General features: G+C 32.6%; 1 protein-coding gene and 2 pseudogenes across 2 annotated transcripts in view; 1 reads left to right on the forward strand and 2 right to left on the reverse strand.

The window, feature by feature from the left end:
• ELP4 (elongator acetyltransferase complex subunit 4) overlaps positions 1-22,270 on the forward strand; it is a 196,702-nt gene that overhangs the window by 57,079 nt on the left and 117,353 nt on the right. For both annotated transcript variants that reach the window (XM_015586315.2, XM_025044148.1), the window contains exons 6-7: positions 5,828-5,912; positions 9,542-9,730. In XM_015586315.2, coding sequence (XP_015441801.1) covers positions 5,828-5,912; positions 9,542-9,730 — 274 coding nt within the window. The remainder of the gene's footprint in view (positions 1-5,827; positions 5,913-9,541; positions 9,731-22,270) is intronic.
• Positions 10,513-13,388, reverse strand: LOC102887407 (annotated as a pseudogene).
• Positions 20,390-20,508, reverse strand: LOC112476643 (annotated as a pseudogene).

Below are 22,270 nucleotides of genomic sequence, written 5' to 3' on the forward strand. Positions count from 1 at the left end.
ACAGTGTAAGAATGTGGTTCATCTTCTTGTTTTTGCATGTCTGTACAATTTTCCCAGCACCATTTATTGAAGAGACTATCTTTACCCCATTGTATATTCTTTCTTCCTTCGTTACATATTAAGTGAGGTTATAGGCATGGATTTATTTCTGGGCTCTGTATTCTGTTCCATTGATCAATGTATTTGTTTTTATGCCAGTACCATGCTGTTTTGATTACTGTAGCCTTGTAGTATAGTTTGATATAAGGTAGTGTGATTGTCATAGCTATTCGGAGTCTTTTATGGTTCCATATAAATTTTAGGATTATTTGTTGTAGCTCTCTGAAAAATGTCATTGATATTTTGAGAGGGATTGCATTGACTCTAGATTGCTTTGGGTAGTATGGCCATTTGAATGATGTTGATTCTTCCTACCCTTGAGCACGGTACATGCTTCCATTTATTTGTAACTTCTTCTGTTTCTTTTTTCAATGACATAATTTTCTGAGAACAGATCTTTTACCTCCTTGGTTAATTTGTTTCCCAGGTATTTTATTGTTTTTGTTGCAATCGTAAATGTGATTGTTTTCTTAATTTCTCTTTCTGAAAGTTCATCATTGGTGTATAAAAATGCCACTGACTTCTGAATATTAATTTTGGATCTTGCTACTTTACTGAATTCATTGATCATGAACTGAATTATTTTTCATGTATCCTTTTCCGACAGTGGATTGTTTAGCCCATGCATGCACTTCTTGCATCCTCATGTTCTTAGTATTTTCTCAACTGTGAACTAGAGGTAGGTCTGTCCTGGTCAGTGCTCTCCTTGGTTTCTCTAATCCATTCTTAATATCTCTATGTCCTCCTCTTAGTTGAGTATCCATGGTGAAGAGACTCAAACTCAATGTTGTTTGAAAAGCATCAAAAAAAGGATGAAAAACATCAGGAAAGAAAAATTCATAAATGACAGCCTTTGGGGTAATGGTAATAAAAAAATTTTTAACTTGAAAATTACTTGTGAATAGACTTCACAGTCTTTATAGTCACAGGTAAAGTATATGCTAATATAACTGTAGCTTAGCAAACTATTTTATGCAATTAGTCAAGACATTTGATATTGTACCTATTGCCTTATAAGTATATCTCACTATTTATCATAGGTGAACACCTGAAATATGTGTGTAAATAGATTTTTGATAATACAAATCATATTTTCTCAATAATTTCAAAAATGTCTCATCTTCACTTTAAATTAATCCTAACTGGTAGTGATAACAATTTCACTTTCTAAATTTTTCTATCAGTTAAATCAATATTTAAATGTACCAGAAGTTCTGATTCTTTAAAACCTAGGAATGAATCAGTCTAATGAGAAAAATTATTTTTAAAAAAGAAAATTTCATTCTTGTACCATATAATTTTAAGTCTAAATGGACAACAGAGATTATTTAGTGCAACTCCTCCAGTTTACAGATGAGAAAATTTTGAAGCTCAGAACAGAAAAATTAAAGAATTTGCCTCATATCATACATTTATCTACAGTCATTGCTATAGATAGAACTAGAAACCACATCTTCAGCATACTTCTCACTGTACCGATAAGTAGTTTATATATTTGTAAACACTTTTCAACCCATTTCCTGTTTGCCCAGAGAATACACGGCACTTGTGGCCACAGAGTTTACCCTGAGATAATGGATTACAGTTCTAACCTTACCCCCAAAGTTTGCCACAAAATATCTTACTTTTATTATTATTGTGTTTTTATTACTCTAGTATATCGATAGTTTTCGGAAACAAATGATATCATTCTATTTATAGCACTCATTTTTTAGTAGTGGTATTTCCATTTACAAAATATAGTAATTCTCGATTGCTGAAAATGTCAGATCCTAGAAAACATAGCAGTCCTACACGTGATGTTAACATCATTCTCAAACAATTGTTAGCCAAAAATTCATTTGATGAATCCAATTTATGTATAAATTTCTGTTACATCAGGTTGAGACAAATTCTGTTTAGAAATAACTCCAAGAACTGTTTTTATATTTTATTTTCATATTGAAAACCAGTCAGATTTGCTTCAGCTCCAAAGAGTGTGTTTAGGTAAAATTAAATTAATGCTGGCAGCGAGCTGCACTTTTTTTTTATAAACAGGAAATGGGTTAATATTAAATTTTTTTCATAAATCATACACAAAGTTAATATAACTGAGGCCTGTTGGTAAAGATCTTATCAATACAACTAAGAGAAATATCTCCTTAAACTATATACCTGAATACTTTATTCAACTATGTTGAATGTAGCCATGTTTAAATTTCATCTGAGCCACATTAGTCTATTTGAACTCACAGACTTTTGAATGAACCTGGATCTCTCTCTAAGGCTCTACCTTAGTTTAGCCAAAGAGCAAATAACTTGGAGTTTTAGAAAACTCGAATTTTTAAGTGCCACTTTTATCACTAATTGTTGTACAGCCTTGGGCAACTCACTTAGCTTCTAATGGGTTAATTTTCTCAACCATAAAATGGAAATAATGACTGTACTTACCACTTACCACTCAAAGTTATTGTAATAATCAAATGTTACGACAGTGATGCAATGGTTTTGAGTATTTACTGTGTACCAGACATTTACCAGTCGATAAAATTAAAATCAAGTAGTCTTATTAGAAACAAACCCAAGCTTATTATCTATGACCAAATCTTTTACTTATCAAACTTTTAATTTTATATATACATTATTTTATTTTCGTAATTTATCTTTTCACAAATAAAATCTGTTACTCAAGCTTTTTTGTTGTTGTTGGTACAACAAAATTGATTTATTCTTTGATCATGGTAAGACTTTTGTAAGTATTCCTTTGTTCATTGTTTGAGAAACTGAAAGGCAATCATATATTCATTATCCACTTGATTTCTAGATATACTACATTTGATTCTCTTTTTTTCTGATTCTCTTATAGTAGATTTTTTTATCTTTCTAATTGAGATTGCAAGAGAAAAATTCTTTTTAAAAGAAAACCAATGTCATTCGTTGGTAGAAATTAAAGTTTTCTGATGTAAATGACCATCAGACCGCTTGCTGATATAGACGGGCACAAAATTTTTTACTGTCAATTTTTTTTTAAATGTTAAACTTTTTCATCAGTATATAGTTTTACTTTGGTGTCATTGGGCTTCTTTTGTCCATGTTTGTATAGTAACATAAAGAAATACATTCCTGTCAGACAACATGGTAATATAAGCAGACACAGGAATAATGTACACAGTACAACTGTTTTTCACTAAAGAAAATTTTAATGCTTGATATTTTAAGGTAAAAATTAAAGTTCTAATAATTGTTTTTATATTCTTTGTACTATTATAGTTTTAAAGACATTGTAGAACCTCGAGAGATCATTTTACCATAAAAGTTATGAAAATTATGAAAATCATATGAAATAGTATACATTATTTGAAATGTGCTGCCTTTGGAATACATTGTAAATACTTTGGTAAACTAACCTTTGTTAAAGGTTTGAAAATAATAAGGAAGCCAAAGTCATATTTGTAACTGGGATTTCCTTTTTGCCAACTCCTGTTTTATGAGTTACTAGACTGCTGAACAACAAAATAAAAAGGCAACATTCTCAAATAAAGGAGTTTAATGTAAAAAATTTAAATGACAAGAGAAGATATTTATTTTCAGCAAAAAAAAATTATAAATGTTGCTGACAAGGAAATGTATCATGAAGATTAACAATACTTAGTATTTTAATACCAATACCATATAAATTACAGCTTTAAATGCTATAATTTCGTGTATCCAAAAATGAATATTCTCGATACACCTAAATGTATTGAATTTTCACCATTTTCTTTTGCTTTCAAAGTATTTATTCTCCTAGAAATCGAATTACTTTGGAGAAATTTATTTTATTGCTTATGAAGTTCTAAGCATTGCTGGTGATTGAGTTGTTTGTGTCAATGTTAAATAAGGAAAGAGATTAAGACATATTAGCTTTATGTTTTCATTTTTGTTCTCATATCTAAAGAAACCCCCTTACCGTTGAAGAGAATATTAGATCTTTTATAGTTATCTTAACAGACTGTGAGAATATGAAATAAATAACAGATCATGTTGGTTGGCTAAATGGTGGCAACTAAAAACTAAAACTAATTTGTATACGTGGTATTTAATAATGTGCCTTCAGATAGCAGATTTACTACCAAGTTACCTAAGGCAGATATTATTGACCAATTTTGGCAGGGGGAAAACACTTTAAATTTTTTTTGCATAGATGAAATAATAATTGTCTTAGGTAGATTCGTTATTCATGGATTAAGATACACTGAACATATTCTTGATCCACCCTCCTTTAACCCATAGTGACATTCGTCAAATGGTTGGCTGGAATTCATTTCATAATCTAGGACCTTGGAGCAGATTTTACCCACCATGCAAAGCTAATTGACCCAGATAGGAATTAAATCTGCTGTGTTTGAACAGCAACACTATGTCCTGAAAGTTGAGCTAGCCAGGACAAATATGTGTTAAGATATGAAATAGTCACAATATTGCCTTTATGGAATATCATTATTCGTAGGCACATTTCCTCACTTATGAAGGTAGAAAAATGTGTTCATGTAATTCATTGTATTTTCACTGAAAATGGAGAAATAACTATGAGAAATAACACTGTCAAATCCTTCGATTGGAGCCAATGTTTATTTTGCACAGAACAGGATTCTTTTCTCTTGTTTTTGAGATTCTTTTCTCTTGTTTTTGTTTTGTTTTGTTTTGTTTTTTGTTAGATAGGTACTTTTGAGCTAGGTATGACTTTTCAATAAAATGTTACAGAGACACGCATATATTTTTGCTAAACCACCTACTATTGATTTTGCACACTAAGCAGTCTGCTACTTTTACTAACTTTTCTATTCTTTAATGTCTCATGTATGATTCAAATTATATTTCATTCTTTAGGGCATTTCTTCTGCCTATGTGATTGCTTTATTTAGGATCACAGTAAAGCAAATACTTTTGTATTTTTAGGGTCACCCACAGCTTTTAGATTAGGCATTCAGTGTCTATGCCCCAGAATCTCATTATCATGACCTTTAATGCTCAGCCATAGTGCACACGTCCATTATGAAGAATGTTAAATTCAGTTAATGTTAAAGCAGATTGTCTTCATTCTTACCAAATTTTATTTGAGATGTCTTATAGCATTTGTAAAATATTTTAAAATAGTAACATTAATGCTAATATTCATATGGGAAATAATTTAGGTCATCTTACATTCATACATTTATTTTTTTGTCTTTTGTTTATAAATGAAGTAGAGTTTATACTCACTTGTCTTAAAAGATCAAGTTTTCATATTAATATTATTTTAGCACTTTGTTCAGAGAAAATGAAAACTATTGTGGAAGACGAACTCAGGTGATCAGCACATTGATTCAGGTATACTTGGCAGAACCGTTAATTAACTATGTGTTAATTATCTATGATTACTCCTGAAAAGCTATAGTGGCTTCATCTTTTAGGTTGCTTCATTAAATCATTAATTTTCTTGGCGATAACTAAGCCTGACATAATTAAGTCATCTCAGTCTCCACAGATTTTTATCTTCCCATGATGTCAAGAATACTGAACTAGTTAACATAAGGCATGTAACTTGCTCCCTGGATGTATTGACTTTATTTTTTATAATTATTTATACTGTTTTTGGCTTGGTTTTTTTTTTTATTTAAGCAATCTCATAAATGGATACCTTTTAATTATTTACTTACTGTTTTAGCTTACATTTGTATTTTCTGTACAATAAGCCCATTTATGTATTTGAACCACTTCTTACCAACAGTTCTTTGACCCATGGATACATACAGCTGCTTCAGTTTATCCAGAAAATTATTTATGAGGAAGGATTCGATGGATCCAATCCCCAGGTATTGAGTACCTTCAAAGCCTTTTATAATCATGTATGTAATATTATTTTCAAGCTCTCTAGGGGTGCACCCAGAAGGTCTCAGAAAAATCCACGATGAACAAGCTGTTTGCAGGCACCGAAGATGTAAATAAGCAGAGCACAAGCAACCTTAGTTTGACTATTAATGTGTGTTTAGAATTTTCACTGAGTTCTCAGTGAATACACATAAGATGTACACATACATTGTCAGCATTGTTTTTGAATATGTATTTATAACACCTGGAATTAATAATTGAAAATTACTCTTAAATATGCAAGACTTGTCCTTTCTCTATCTAAATTTTTTATATTTCTGTCATTCAGCCCTTAATTTTGTATTGCTTTATGAGGAAGAATGAATTATTTTAAGATTTTATTTCTTATTTCAGCATGCTTTGAGTTATTTCATTGAATAAAAGATGCATTTTTATTTGCTATTTTAAAATATTTTGTAACTTAACTGTTTTTCTGTAGCTCTATTTTTAAAACCTTCCTTCAGATTACCACTATTAAATATGCTCTGGTTAGTTTAACTTAAACAAAATGTGGAAAATTTTATTTCTAGATATCATGCCTCTCAGAATTCTTCCTCAGTGATTTTAATTACGATAGCTGCTAAAAGATTTGTGTTTCATTTACATTATTTTAGCAGAATTATTTCTAGAGAATCATTATTTTTATTGAAGGAGATAAGGAAGCAAAAAGTCTTATTTTTGCCATTATCAACTACATTTGTTTTTAATTCATAGATTTTAAAATATTTTTTAAACTTTGCTGCTATATTTAATACTTTGTCCATGGAAAAATCAGTAATTTTTAAATGTCTTGATCATTAGTTTAATAGCAGGTTGAAAATCCTTATGTGTATGTGTGGTAAAGCACACTCATTCATTTATAAATGGCTTTCATACATGTTCCAGTTTTTGTAATGGCCCTTGGTATTTAGTATAATTTAATTTGCTCACTGTTGCTCAATTTTTGGTCCTAGCTAAGATTTATGGGCACCATGTCTTCTCTTTGGTGGCAGTGCCTGTCTGGAAAGGTAAACTGGTCCCTGACAGATACCTCTCCCCACTTGCAGTGGTAACTATGGAAACAGGCATGTCATAACAGTTCCTACATTACAATGTGCAAAGCTGCTTCTCTTGCACGATGATGACATGTCTTCTAAGAGCAAGAAATTTTTTTAAAAAGCAAAAGCTATGGCATAAAGACATACTTAACATGTATATGTACATGAGTATACTCTCACATATATATGTATGCTAACATACACGCACACATACATGCACACACACTCAAAGAACCGTTAATAAGTAAGCTTGTATTGGAATGGAAGGTTTGTTTTCTTATTTGAGTATGAAAACACCATTTTCAATAAACAAAGTTTTTAATGAAAATTGATAGACAACAAATTGAAGCTGGTTTGGCTCTCAGCCTTTGTTTTTGTAATTAAAATATTAATGTATTCCCTGTGTGGAGGTATTATGCTATTATATTCTAATGTGCTGTGTACCTACCTCACTTAAATATTTCTCATTCATTCTTTGGTTTAATATTTTCATTCATATATCTATCAAAGTCACTAACCTCCTGTAGTTCTCCTGATTCATTTTTGTTCTAAACTTTTAGCAGGTACTTTTTTATACAATAGTAGTAGGTACTGGTGACTGTAGGTTAAAATATAGCCAACCTTTAGTTTCTGAAATGTTAACAGGGAAAATAATGTAATTCGGCTCTCCTTTTACCTTCAGATTTCATTTTAATATCTAGATTTTTTTTTTTAGGTAAATTTTTCTCTGCCTTCTTTTCAGAGTGTTCTTTCTGTTGAGAATATAACTTAAGCTACAGTTCATGTGATAACAAGTTTAAAAATGAAAAATGAACCTTAATTTTCTCATTTTAACTTAAATCCTGAGTTTCTAATTAATACAGAAAAAGGAATAACCTATGATATTTCACAGATATCTTACACAAATTCACCAGAAACTTATTTATATTTCTAACATATGCTCTGCTCTGATACATCTTATTACTTCATTTCATTCAAGTAATGCGGAAGTAAAAAGAAATTTTTTATGAGCTATTTAGGATCACAACATACGGTATCTAGGTGGTTGTCTATCATAACCTTAATACAATCAGAAAAGAAAAATTAGATCAGCTGCCTTGGTAGTGTCATCATGCATTAGGTCCTTGGAGTCAGGAAGCTTTTTCAATTGTGCTTAGACTAAAGTCCTCTTTCCATAATCTGATTCCTATAGTTTTATCCAGGACATGGTGTCACTTTATATATTTGAGGTATTATATGGTCTCATAGAGCAATGTTCTATCCTATTGTTTTTGTTTTAGAGATGAGAAAACTAAGCCCTAAGTAATGTATGTGTCTTACCTAGAATCATACATCCGTTGAGTTGAACAGTCCAGACTATGAGTCTCTCTTACTCATCTTACTAACCACTGTCCCCTAGGTTTTCTTCTTCTATTATTTCAGTGTTTTATTCATTTTGTTTGCTTTTCTTTGTTGATAAATTCTCCTTGAAAAGGAATACACAAATTCAAATTTTATCTGTATAATATCAAGGAGATATATTGTGTTTGGCAATAACTAGTTGGATAATAAATTTTATTAGTGATATTTTATAGCAGTAGCAAGGGGTATATTTTAAGGTATGGTTTCATCAGTTATCATACTGTCAAGTGACACATGTTCCAAGTCTTTGCTTTAAGAGCTAAATCTTATTTTTCCCATCAGAATCGTAATAATGATTTTCCAATTATTTCCATGTGCCAGGTTTTGCTAAGATCTCCTTCCTTTGCCCAGAAATTTTGCTGGATTGCCAAGGAAAGCATTTACAAAACATTTGTTTAGTTAGAATAATCCAAACAGTAGAACTTATTATAAATACATCTATTGGCAAACACTTTTTGACAATCATCCTAGGTTTTATTTAATGGTTTTTATTTAAAAACCATTTCTTTTTCCCCCCATAAATATCAGTCACTATTATTATGACCTTAATATTAGTAGCTTGAGTTCTAAATGTTCACATGTTGTTTTATGAAAAGTGTTGAACTTAGATTATTGTTATAATAGCTGCAAGAAGAAAAAATAGAAGCAAGTGTAAAGTGTAAAACCAAAACATACATTTTTAAACTTCTTTCAAACAAAATATCAGGCAGGGGTGATGGTAGAATTAAGTGAGAAATATCGAGCAATTTATCATTTATTGAAAGGCAGAGAATTATATAATACTAATAATGGTTTCTAAGCACTCTAGATTTTATTATTAACTGTGATTTGTTATATATACTGTTTCAAACAGATTCTTAGAGTAGTCACTTAAAATTTAGAAATAATTAAAAACTTGAAGCTTATGATACTCTTCAAATTTTCTAAAAGTGGGAAAAAATCAGTTCTGTTATTTTTTTATATTCTTGTAATATAGATTTTCCTTATATTGCCTTATTATTGTTGCACGTAATGCTTTTTACCGCATCTATTGGCATTATCTCCTTGATTTATTATAAATAAAAATAAGAACTGGCAAAGTAAAGGAGATATCCTATTGGTTAACACATCTTAATGTGTTTACCTCTTTCCTTTAGAAAAAACAGAAAAACATTTTAAGAATAGGAATTCAGAATCTTGGTTCACCTTTGTGGGGAGATGACGTTTTCTGTACGGAAAACTGTGACAACAGTTACAGCCTTACCAAGTTCCTCTACATTCTCCGTGGTCTTCTGCGAACCTCTCTTTCAGCCTGTATCATCACAATGCCAACACATCTTATCCAGGTAAGAATTTTTCCAAACCACTTTTTTCTCTAACTAGCAGTATATAATGAAGAGAAAAATATAAATGCTTTATGAGTCTGATAAATTATTTTCATATGCCTCTTAGATAAAAGAGATTTCAGATGCTTAAAAATTTTTTTCAGGTTTTTATTTAAAATTTATTGTAATGGGATCTTCACAAAAGGAGGGGGGAAGGGTGGGGAACACAGGAACACGATGACATGGCCAGGGCCACGGCTTCTGTTTTGGGGGAGAGGGATGAAAAGAAGAGGCCAGGCTGGAGCTGAGATGGAAGAGGGAAGGGAGAGACAGTGGGGCTGGATTCCTCCACCTCTTGAATCCCCCCATTTACCCTGGTCCCCTAGGTTCCATCTCTTGTCCTGCCTCTGGTCCTAGTGGCTTTTTCTTTGGCTACCCTTGAATCATTTTCCTCTGACAGATTCTTAAGTAGGATGCTTAGGGCCTAAATCCAAAAATCTCCACCCTGTAATGTCTTTCAGAGTGGCAAAATGTCTTTTATTTAGATTATTAAATTCTTGTGTATTTGTGGTTTTAATATATGATAAGTCCATTTTTTTAAATTCTTTTTCTTTGATTTGTTATGCACTTGCTAGTATTGTGATGTGAGGTTGACTATTGCTGTGATATCTTTTAATTAATCATAAAGCTTATCTGAACATAGGTCTTGAAGAGATATATGTAAACCTACGTTCACAGCAGCACTATTCACAGCTAAAATTTGGAAGCAAACCGAATATCCATCAACAGATCAACACATAAGCAAAATGTGGCATATATTACAATGGAATATTTTTCGGGCTTAAAAAGGAAGGAAATTCTGACATATGCTACAACATGGATAAATCTTGAGGCCATTATGCTAAGTGAAATAAGTCTCACAAAAAGATACTGTGATTCCATTGATATAAGATACGTAGTCAAAATCATAGAGATAAAGTAGTACAGTGGGCGCCAAGGACTGGGGGGAATTATTGCTTACTGGGTACAAAGAGTTCTGGAGGTAGTACATAGTGATGGTAGCACAACATTATGAACATATTTAATATCACTGGATGGTATACTTAAAAATGGGTAAAGTGGTAAATGTTATTTTTTTAACATTTAATGTTATTGTATGTTATTTTCATTATTAATATTTAATATTTTTAAGTATTTCTTACATTTCCCACATGATTTTTCACCTATACATAAACAAAACTTAAAGTAATGTGTGATGAGATTAGTTACGAAAGAGGGAAGATTCGTATGAGCGAGGATTATCCCCAGTTCATTGCAAGCCTCAGTCACAACTGCACCAACAAAAGAACTGGATGGAGCAGCAATATATGTCACGCCATTCCTTTTAGCTCTGTCTGTGTTATCCCTGAAAGAAAAGAAGGCATCAGAGCTGATAGAAACTTCACTACGTTTGTCAATCCATTTCTTCTTCTCTGCCTCAGTTAATAATTCAGGACTTCCTCAAACAATGCTTTCCACTTTATTAAGTCTTCATCTTCACCTACGGTTCCAGTAATATATTGATTGATGGCATTGGAGATTTCTGCTGTCTTCACTCCGGTTGTAAACTTCATTGAGAGTACTTGTGGGTGATGTCTAAGCCACCAAAATTTCACCTTATCTTTGGCCAGGCATGTGCTGTGTGTCCAAGATTGCTGTCCTGCTCCAATGCCATTAACCTGACCATTCTTGGCATAGCACACAATTGGACTGAGTATACTTGACAGCAGTGGTGGCCACGATGAGATCTCGGAGCACAGATTACAGCAAATCTTTATTCTTGGTAACAACATTGCTAAATAATAACCTGTTGATGGCACTGTTATTTCTCTTCTGGTTTAAACGAAGACTAAAGAGAGTTTGAACTTCATTCTCATCTGGATTTTAAGACTGGTCCATCTGAAGAACGCAGTAGTTCCCATTTTTCTTTTTAGAAAGTATTCTCAAAGCTGCTTCTTCACATCCTGGGACAACATACCGTCAAATACCTCTCTGGAGATAACTTTGGCAGTAGGGACATCACATATATCAGCTAATGCAACGGTCACCAAATGAAGACATCCTATCGGCCCCTCTTGCTTTTGCATATGCAGTTAGTCGATAAGGATGTAAGGGTTTTGTACCTGTCATAGACCATGCAGACTTTGGCCTCATCTTCACAAAGTGGAATTTCAGCAGCAGCATGTGCTGGACTGACATGCTTAAAAGAGGCAGCGGCTGGAATGCCTAAAGCTTCTTTGAATTTTTTCACCAGCTGCCAGGCATTCAAAGCATCACGCAGGTTTATAAATCCAGGGGCTCCATTTAGAACTGTAACGGGAATCTTGGGCTTCAGTGTAGAACTGGGCAGGAGTTTGATGTGGGTTCGTTCCATACCTCAAGGGCATCTGAGATATTTCTTTACTATGCTTATGATGAAGTAATCTGAAATTGCTTCATCATATTGTGCTGTATGAGTGAAAGCCTTCAAGGTTAACTGACATCTAGTCTCCAGGGAGGTGTCTTTACTGTGGGGAGCTCTGCATCTCTGTGGACACTGCTGCGTGGTTCTCTGGTTCACACACTCCTCAAGCGTGGTTTTTGGGTGCTGCTCTCAGCAGGGTTACCCCACCAGTATCAATTTGCTCAACAGCCTCTTCAGCAGTTACACCTGGAGAAGCCACTGTCTTCACAAAGGGGTACAGATTATAAACAACAACTCATAAGGTTGAAATCAAGTCTGGCCATGTCAGCATTACCTTCTGGGATGTTACCAACCGAGATTCCAGCATGGATTGCAGGATGCAGGGTTTTCAAACGTCCCACTATCATTTCAGGAAATCCCATCAGCTCTGAGACCTCTCTGCCAAGCCAGCATCCTTGAGAGCTTTTGCAGTCCCTCCAGAAGCTATCAGATTCAAACCAACAGAAGTTAGGTTTCTGGCAAATTCCACAAAGCCGGTTTTGTCATAGACACTAAATAAGGCAAGCTGGCTGGGTGCCATGGCCGAAGTGGGGAGTCCAGGGTTGAGCGTGGGAAGCAGCAGTGACGCCACGTACAGAGGGAGGTGGTGTGGCCGAGAGGATCGTGATCCAGAATCCGGGTTTTATGTTATTTTTTTTTTAAATGCATACACTAAAACACTTTGATTCGAAATAGTTTTTATAGTAGAGAAGTTTGAGGTGGTTTTGATTTACTTCTCTAGGAAATAGCAATAATAGCAATAACAATAGCAGCTAACAAATACAGATTATTTACTTTTAAGTCAGGACCTAACAGTTCTCATAGAATTTTTATGTAAATACTATTAACTACATTTCACACATAAGGAAATCGAGGTACAGAGAAGTTAAGAAACTACATCTAGGTTCAATACTTGAGAAACTGTAATTTGAACCCAGAAAATTGGGTTTCAGAACTGCGTTATAGGAAAACTCTGCTAGAATTATAACAGGATTTTATTCTGGAAGTCAGCCTCTCGAAGCCAGCAAGTCTCAAATCTTTAATCTTAGAGCTAGACTTAGGCTAATCTGAGCTGGGCTCCTGCCTTTGACCAAGTAAAGTATCACCTCTGTTTTGCAACTGAGGTCTGAACTGAAATGACATTTGTTGAAGCAAATCTGAGAAACAAGGGCTATACTCTGTGAGACTGCAAGGGTCTATGAGAATGTTACATTTAGTTAAATTAACGGAAATATACCCGATATAATTGGGACTTGGAGTTCTCCAAGGAGATAAATGCCATTTGAAGATGCTTTACCTAAAATATACTGTCCAGGTGTTAAAAGCTGAGACTTAGAGGGCTATGAAATTTGTGAAACATGTCACAATCCTTGAACTTGCCTCTAATCTATAGTAAAAGTATTTGCATTTGTTTCATATCTGCTTTTAAGGAAAAGTTGCTATTTTAAGTGACCGTTTAAAATTTTTAAATTTACTGATATAACACCATATTCCTTCACAAGCAGAGGGAGGATATAATTAATAACATACCTCTATACATTGTCAGTAACACTTTTGAGCTTCTTGAGAGTTACTATAGCAACTTCCTGCTGTTCAAGGTAGCACTTTTTTAATAATTACAAAATTTTAACAAAAATTAGATCTAAATCAAAAAAAAAAATTCAACTTTTCACATCAGAGTTTCTTAAATCCAAATAGTCCCTCTCAACAAATTGGAAAAAAAAAAAATCTGTACTTTTTACAAATTTAGTTATTGAAGCAGTGGTTTATTATCTTTAATCATTTACTCATTCATGTATTTCTTTTACACCATTTTTGAGTAAATGATATGTACTGTGACCCACTGTATATATCACTGGAAATTTAAAAATGAATGAAAGACACTGGAACTCTGTAGTAGGGAGGTAAATATTAAAAAATGAGTTATAATCTGAAAATGAGATTAAGAAAGCAATTACATTCACGATAGCATCAAAAAGAATATAATACGTAGGAATCATTTTAACAAGAGAAGTATAAAACTTATACTCTGAAAACTACAAAATGTTGTTGAAAGATCTTAAAAAGAATCTAAATGGAAAAACTTCCCATGTTCATGGATCTAAAGGCTCAAAATTGTTAAGATGACAATACTCCTCAAACTGACCTATAGATTCAAAGCAATCCCTATCAAAATTCCACTGACTTTTTTTGGAGAAGTTGACAAACTCATTCAAAATTTCCTGTGGTATTTCAAAGGACTTAAATAGCCAAAATAATTCTTAAAAAGAATAAAGTCAGAGAGCTTGCATTTCTCAATTTCAAAACATATTACAAAGCAATGATAAAACACACTGTAGTACTAGCATAAGAATAGGCATATAAATCAATGGAACAGAATTGAGAGTTCAGAAATAAACCCATACGTGTATAGTCAAATGACTTTTGACAAAGCGCCAAGGCCATTCAATAGAAAAAGAATAGTCTTTTTCTATAAATGGCATGGGACTAGATAGTCTCATGCAGAAGAATGAAGTTGGACATTTACCTCATACTGTGTACAAAAGTTAACTCTGAATGGTTCAAAGACCTAAATGTAAGGGCCAAAACTATAAAACTCTTAGAAGAAAACTTAGGGGTAAATTTTCATGACTTTTGATTTGGCAAAGGATTCTTAGATATGACATCAAAAGCACAATCAAAAAGAAGAAAAAAATAGATAAATTGGACCTTATCAAAATTAGAAACTTTTGTGTTTTAAAGAACACCATCAAGAAAGTGAAAAGACAACCCACAGGATGGATGAAAATATTTGCAAGTCACATATTTGATAAGGAATTTGCACCTACAATATAAAGAATGCTTACAACTCAATAATAAAAAGACATATAACTCAATAAAAAATGTAGAACGGATTTGAATACACGGTTTCTAGAGAAGATATACTAATGGTCAATTAGCACATGAAAGATGCTCAACTTCATTAGTCATCAAGAATGTGCAAATCAAAACCACAATGAGATCCCACTTCATACTCTAGAGGATGGCTAGAATCAAAACTCAAATCATAGTAAGTGCTGGCAAGATGTGGAGAAATTGAAAATGTCTTATCCTTCTAGTGGGAATGTAAAAGAGGGCAACTCCTATGGCAAACAGTCTGGCACTTCTTCAGTGCTTAAACTTGGAGTTACCATATGACCTAGCAATTCCACTCCTAGGTATATACCCAAGAGAAATAAGAACATGTGTCTACATAGAAACTTGCACATAATAGCCAAAAGATGGGAAACAGCCCAAATGTCCATTAACTGATGACTGGATAAGTAAAAAGTGTCATATCCATGTCATGGAATATTATTTGGCCATAAAAAGAATGAAATATTGATGCTTGCTACAACGTAAATGAATCTTGAAAACATTATGCTATAAGTAAAAAAAAGCCATCACAAAACAACACGTACTGTATGGTTTCATTCATATGAAAGTCCTTAATAGGGAAATCTATAGAAACAGAAAGTAGGTAATGGTTGCCTGGGACTTTAGGGTGTGGGAAGACTGAGGGACCTGGGGGACAAGGGGTGTGATATGCAAAAGGTTTAAGGGTCACTCGTTTGTTTTGAGGTGATGAAAATGTTATGAAATCGACTATGGTGATAGTTACAAATATCTGTGAAAATACTAAATAAAAACACTGAATTACTTTAAATGGGTAAATTGGATGGCATGTGAATTCTATCTCAACAAAGCTGTTGAAAAAAAGATGAGTTATAAAATAGTTGATGGATTTGATAGTAATGAAGATACCAAATCACAATTTTAGTCCAGTGGTTATCAAACTTTTTGATCTCAGAACCTCTTCACCTCTTAAAATATATTGTGGATTTCAGAGCACTTTTATTCATTTGGGTTATATGTGTTGATATTTACCATATTATAAATTAAAACTAAGAAATTTAAAATATTTATGAATTCAATTAAAATAATAATAAATGATTACATGATTGTGAAAAATAACAATTTTCCAAAACAAAAAAGTTTAGCAAGATGAGTAACATTGATTTACGTTTTTCCATAGTAGAAAACAGCAAGTTCTAATATCAACTTTTTAAAAAATCCATCATTGTTATGGTTGCAGCATTAAAAGAAAATCTGACCTTACACAGAAAAAGTTGGAAAAGGGAGGACTGTTTTAATAGCCTTTTCATATAATTGTGGATATTCTTTTTAGATATGTACTGAAACTTGACAAGTAAGAGTTTCATAAATATTAATTGCAATGTGGAATCAAAAACTATATTAATGAATTTTTTCAGGCTATGCTACGCTAACAGTCATTGGTTTATCTTGCACTTTATAATGGGTCTTTTATCCTTTCAAGATACTGAAATATTATTCTTTGGTCATTTGGATAGTATTGGTTGACTGAGTTATGTAGATCTTCCAAATATTTACACATTTTGTTATATAATATAAAAAAATCACACTGGTTAATACAGTCACCATCCACAGTGTTGTATGTGTTGCTGGGTTATTTGTATCATTAATTAGTTTTCTATTGTAAGAATATACCACAATTTCTTTATCTTTTCATCTACTGATGGACATTTGAATTGTTTCCAGATTGAAGCTGTTATGAATAAAGCCACTATGACAATGTATAAGTCTTTGTGCAAATATGTATTTTCATCTCTCTGGGAATCACATCTCTCCAAAACTTTTCATTTTCAGTCGTTTTTATTTTAGCCATTGTAGTCCATGCAAAATATGACATTGTGATAATTTGCATTTCCTTGATAACTAATAATGTTGATCATCTTTTCATGTGCTTATTGGCTATTTGCATATCTTTTGTCTAAGTCTTTTGGCCATTTTTTTTTAATTGTGTCATCATTATCAAGTTTTGATTTTTCTTATATATTTTAGGTACAACTTTGCAAAGATTTTCTTCTAGTTTGTGAGTTGTCTTTTCTCTTTTCTTAACAGTATCTGAAGTTTTTAATTTTGATGAAGTTTAATTATCTATTTTTTTAATAGTTGTTTCTCTTCCCCACTCCTCCCATTTTGCAAATCTTTGCTCTAAGGTCTTTTTCTTGTGTTTTCTTCTAAAACTTTCATAGTTTTATATTTTACTAATGGATCAATGCATTCTGATTTGAATTTTTATACTTTAGTTAGTCTTCTCAAACACCTTTTGCCTTATTAATTAATATCCTAATTATATGTTAACATACTTTACATTCACTAGTTCTCTTTTTATGATACTCCTATTTACCAAAGTACATATTGTTTGCCTCAAACATGATTTCATATAATTCTATATATCTAATACATTGTGGTCTCCACAAAGGCAGGAACACATATTTATAATTTTCCTTTTAGCTTGCTTAGGGTTATAAATTACTAAATGCAATAAAGTATAAAAATAAAAATTCCTAGCACAGTACCTAGTCTTTTTCTATATGTTCTGTAAATGTTAATAAAAAGAATATTGCTTCTTACTTGGAAAATTATTTCTAATACCCGATCGTTGAAACTACTTGATTATTTATTTAAATTTATATGATTTTAGTATCGTTATTCTAATATTCCCAAACCCTATCTATAAATGGCAAATTTATTAAAATGTCATTTACTTACATTAATTATATACAGTATATTTCAAGCTTTATGACTGAAGGGTGTGACATAAAGAAATGAATTTTAACTCCTTGTCTATAATAGTTGTAAGTGGATAACTCAGTATCCCTTTAAGAGATTTTCACATACTGTGCTTCAACCCAACTTATTATTATGAGTTTAGAGTCATACAAATATTATAGGGAAGCTCCTTTCTCTAATCATCTTAGACATTGTACACATCCTTATATTATTTGCATTGTTAATAATGTTGTCATTATAAAGTTAATACTTTAATAATAGTTTGGTTAAATTTAATGAGATTCTTGATTAAGGTGATGAGTAAACCTAGAACAGATACCAGTGAAAATACTGGAACTCATATTACAACTACATCTATGCTATTACTACAGATATTTGTTAGGCACACACTACATGCCAAGTACGATACAAGTATTATATCTTTGCATCTTCACCACAATCTTTACCTCTGTTTTCACAAGGTCACACAGCTAATAAGTGGCAGAGCCAGTCATCTTCTAACTCATCTTTCCCTGACTCCAAACCTCCCACCACCTTCACTGGGAGGTTATATAGTTTCCCTAATCATCACAAAAACTCTGCAAGTTAGGGGTAATGCCAATTGCAAAGAAGATTAAACTCTAGTGATTCTCCAAAGTCACACATCTATTACACATTTAAAGCTAGTATTCAAGCTCATATCTGTTTAACTAAAAATTAGACCCTTTCCTCTCTGTTACACTACATCTTTATGTGTCTCGAGTTATTAACTACCTGTGATAGCAGTTAACTTTACATTAGAGAAAAAAGTTCTAGGCTAACATCGACATTATTCAGTGTTTTTAGCACCACACTTTAACCACCTGAGCTAACAGGCCAGTTGTTACTCAGTATTTGTAAAGAAAAAACAATGGTTGTAAAATCTTGGACAAATTAGTACCTGTGAAAGATTAAGCAAAAAGTTATATTCTAGACAGGGGAGGATAAAAAAGATGTAAGCTTATTTTTTTTTTCATGTACAATTGTAAAGCAAAGAAAAACAGTTAAAAAATAAATACATGTATACATGTAATTTTTTATGTATTCCAAAAAAGAAAGAAAAAGTGAAAAATTTTTCAAAAACCATTTTGGTAGTGATCATCTTTATTATTTAGAGAAGATATTCCCAATCTATTGTGAATGTTTCTGACAGTGACTCCTCTAGCCTCTGAGTAAGGGGTACAGCAGTAATACTATCAAATGACCTCAAATCACCCTAGCTACATTAAGCAATGTGTAGATTTTGTTACTTTGCTGATATATTTAAATACTTGTATAACTACAATAGATATAGTTTAAAATACCAGTAAAAAGACTACTTTGAAATGGAAATAGGAAAACATAGGATCAGACTTTGCTGATGGTTATATAAAAGTCTCTTCTCTAGACAGTTTTGCCTAGTTATAGTAGTCTTCTGGCCCTAATATCAGTTGAGCTATAAAAAAGCAAATAAATTATTTCCTTGCTTTTTGAACATAACACCCGACCATGTATTTGTTTTGTATATCAAAATATTTAGGAGAAAATGTAAAACTTAATAGTTTGCTTAAACCAGTCATGATATAAATAGGGGATAAAACTCTTAATAACTCTGAAAGACTGGCAAGGAAAATCACCGTGTTTAGGCTAAGGAAAGAATAAGAACTAGGAGCAGTATGTTCACAAAGCTTATCAAAGACCTATGAATACACAGAACCAGGGGACTGTGAATTTATTTAGTCAAAACTTACATAGTGATGTCTATGGGCCAGTTGCAGTCCTACAATCTTTTCAAATATTAACTCATTTAATCCTCATAATAACCCCACATGGTTGATGCTATCATTATCTCCACTTTACAGATGAGGAAATAAGGGACAAAAAATTTAAGTGACTTTCCCAAGATCACACAGCTAGTTGAATGGCAGGATTGAGACCTAAGCAGTCTCCCTCTAATTATACTCTTAACCACCATGCTACACTGCTTATTCTATGGGAATTCTAAAATCTGGTCAAAATTAAGAAACAGACTGTTTCTGAATGCAAAGTAATATTCATCATAATCAACGATAGAAAGATCTTGGGCTTTTGGAGGCAGATAAACCCAGTCAGTTATTTGGTCTTAGTCAAGTATTAACTCTCTGAGCCTCAGTTTCTTCATCTATAAAAATGGGGCAAAGAATATCCAATTGAGAGGATTAGCAGTGACATGGGCTGACACAGTGCTGACACATAGTAGGCACTAAATATATGTTAACAATTGTCATCTTCACTATTATCACTTAAACAGACCTCCAAAACTGAGAATTTGTAGAGATCAGGCTACAAAAAATAAGATGTACCAGTCCATTAAAGCATAAGAAATTTTTAGCTTTCTGACTCATTCTATGAAAGACATTGACAGGGTCTTCTCAGGTTAGTCCTGAGACAGACCAGCAGGCCTGGGTGAAGTCAGATGGCCATCCAAGTCTTTTTTTTTTTTTTTTAGGCAAGGCAACCCTTAGTTGACCTCACAGATTGCAAGGACCTTGTCAGCTTACAATCCCTTATTTTTTTATTTTTTATGCCTACAGCACCTGGTCTTTCGAGGTGGTCTCCCAACCAAGTACTAACCAGGCTCGACCCTGCTTAGCTTCTGAGATCAAACGGGATTGGGCTTGTTCAGGGTGGCATGGCCGTAGACCATCCAAGTCTTAATAATATCACACCATATTGTAGCATGACTCTTTAACATCATATATCAACTTCCCGTCCACTATAACCAGTGCTATTTGTGCAGACCCTTAAGTCAGAATTTAAATAGTGACTGAATGACTAAGTATAATTTAACTTATTTATTCAACAAATATTTATTGCAGGCACTGTTCTAGGCACCCATGAGGATATAGTAGTGAACAAGACAAGCAACGCCCCTATCCCTGTGGAGGTTTTTCAACAATGTGGATGGGGCAGAAAATTAATATATGTAGGTATTTGCACACTTGAGCTTGGAATTTGAGAGTAAAGTAGTTTCTGGCAGGAAAAAGAAATGTAGTTTGATATCCTTGGAAATTTCATCATATAATTAAACATCTATACATAATAGAATTGTGATACTTTTATTTGAATATGTTATATAAAGTTACACTAAATTAAATGTTATATGAAATATCTATATCTCTTAGATTGGTATAACAGCCAATTGGTGTTCTTACTTTAGTTATTAGCATTCTGTCAGACTTGTACAGTAATGATTAGTTACCCTTTATTATACTTTTGGCATGCTTCCCATGTTTAATTTCATTGTAGAAAAGGGACACATAGTTAAGGAAATTGCAAACAGGGTAAAAAGTTAAAATAGGTAAAATAATGACAGATTCAAAACTGACTTAAACTTACTGTTATAACAAGACTTTTGCAAGTAGAATGAGAAAGAATTATTTTTAAATATTTGCATTTGAAATATTTTGTGTTCAGCCTCACAACTTTGAACTTAAATTTTTTTATTTCCTTTAAATTAAAGATTATCTCTATAACAGCACAGGAAAAAATAAGCATCTATATAAACAAATGTGTAAAAATAAATTCTAAGTATCTGTTACGGAAACACTAAAATTAGGCATCAAATATATACATTATGTCTTAAAAATATGTATAGTCCTAAACAATTTTCCCTGTGAAGTAGTAGTATTCCTCATCTTGTTTCTTTCTAGAATATAGTTTTAGTATCTGCACAAAGACATTGTATTGAAAATGAATGTGAAAATGGCCAAGTTAAATACAGACTTTGTTACATGCTGAACTATGGAGTAAAGTGTCATTAGAAGGAGCAGAACTACGGATGGCTCCCCTATATTCCAGCATTACTCAGTTCCCAGATCCCTGCTGTGTAGTTGTTCCACTCGCCAAGAAGCCTGTTAAAGAGCCCCCAAGAGCATGTGTACAGCCCTCCATGTTAATAGTTAATTGGTGAGGATGGCAAGATGAGAGGACAGCCGAACATGTGGTCTCTCAGACTCAAGCAGTAGACAGACCTTTAGTTATAATAACAACAGCTGCTCACATTCTCACAACTCAACTGTTCAAAACTCCGTTGTCAAGTGAAGGTTGTCGATTGGGGAAAAAAAGGAAAGATTACATCCAAGAAAAATAACTAAAAACCTACCTTGAAACTCTTACTACATATTATCTTAAGTATAAGATTATTTCTGCTTTTTAAAACTTAAGTATAAATTACCACATTAAAGGTTGTTATATTTCAGCAACACTGAATATTCTGTTGCTTTTTTCCCGTTTGCTGTTGTAAACAGAAATGTTTACATACTCTTTGAAACTTCTTTTTTCTATTACAGTCAACATTCAGTTTTGGTTTCAGGTATACAACACAGTGATTGTACATTTATATAACTTACGAAGTGATAGAGGATATTATGCTAAATGAAGTAAGTCAGAGAAAGACAAATACC

The sequence above is a fragment of the Pteropus alecto genome, unplaced genomic scaffold (genome assembly GCF_000325575.1).
Source record: "Pteropus alecto unplaced genomic scaffold, ASM32557v1 scaffold71, whole genome shotgun sequence".
In the NCBI taxonomy this organism is placed as follows: Eukaryota; Metazoa; Chordata; class Mammalia; order Chiroptera; family Pteropodidae; genus Pteropus; species Pteropus alecto.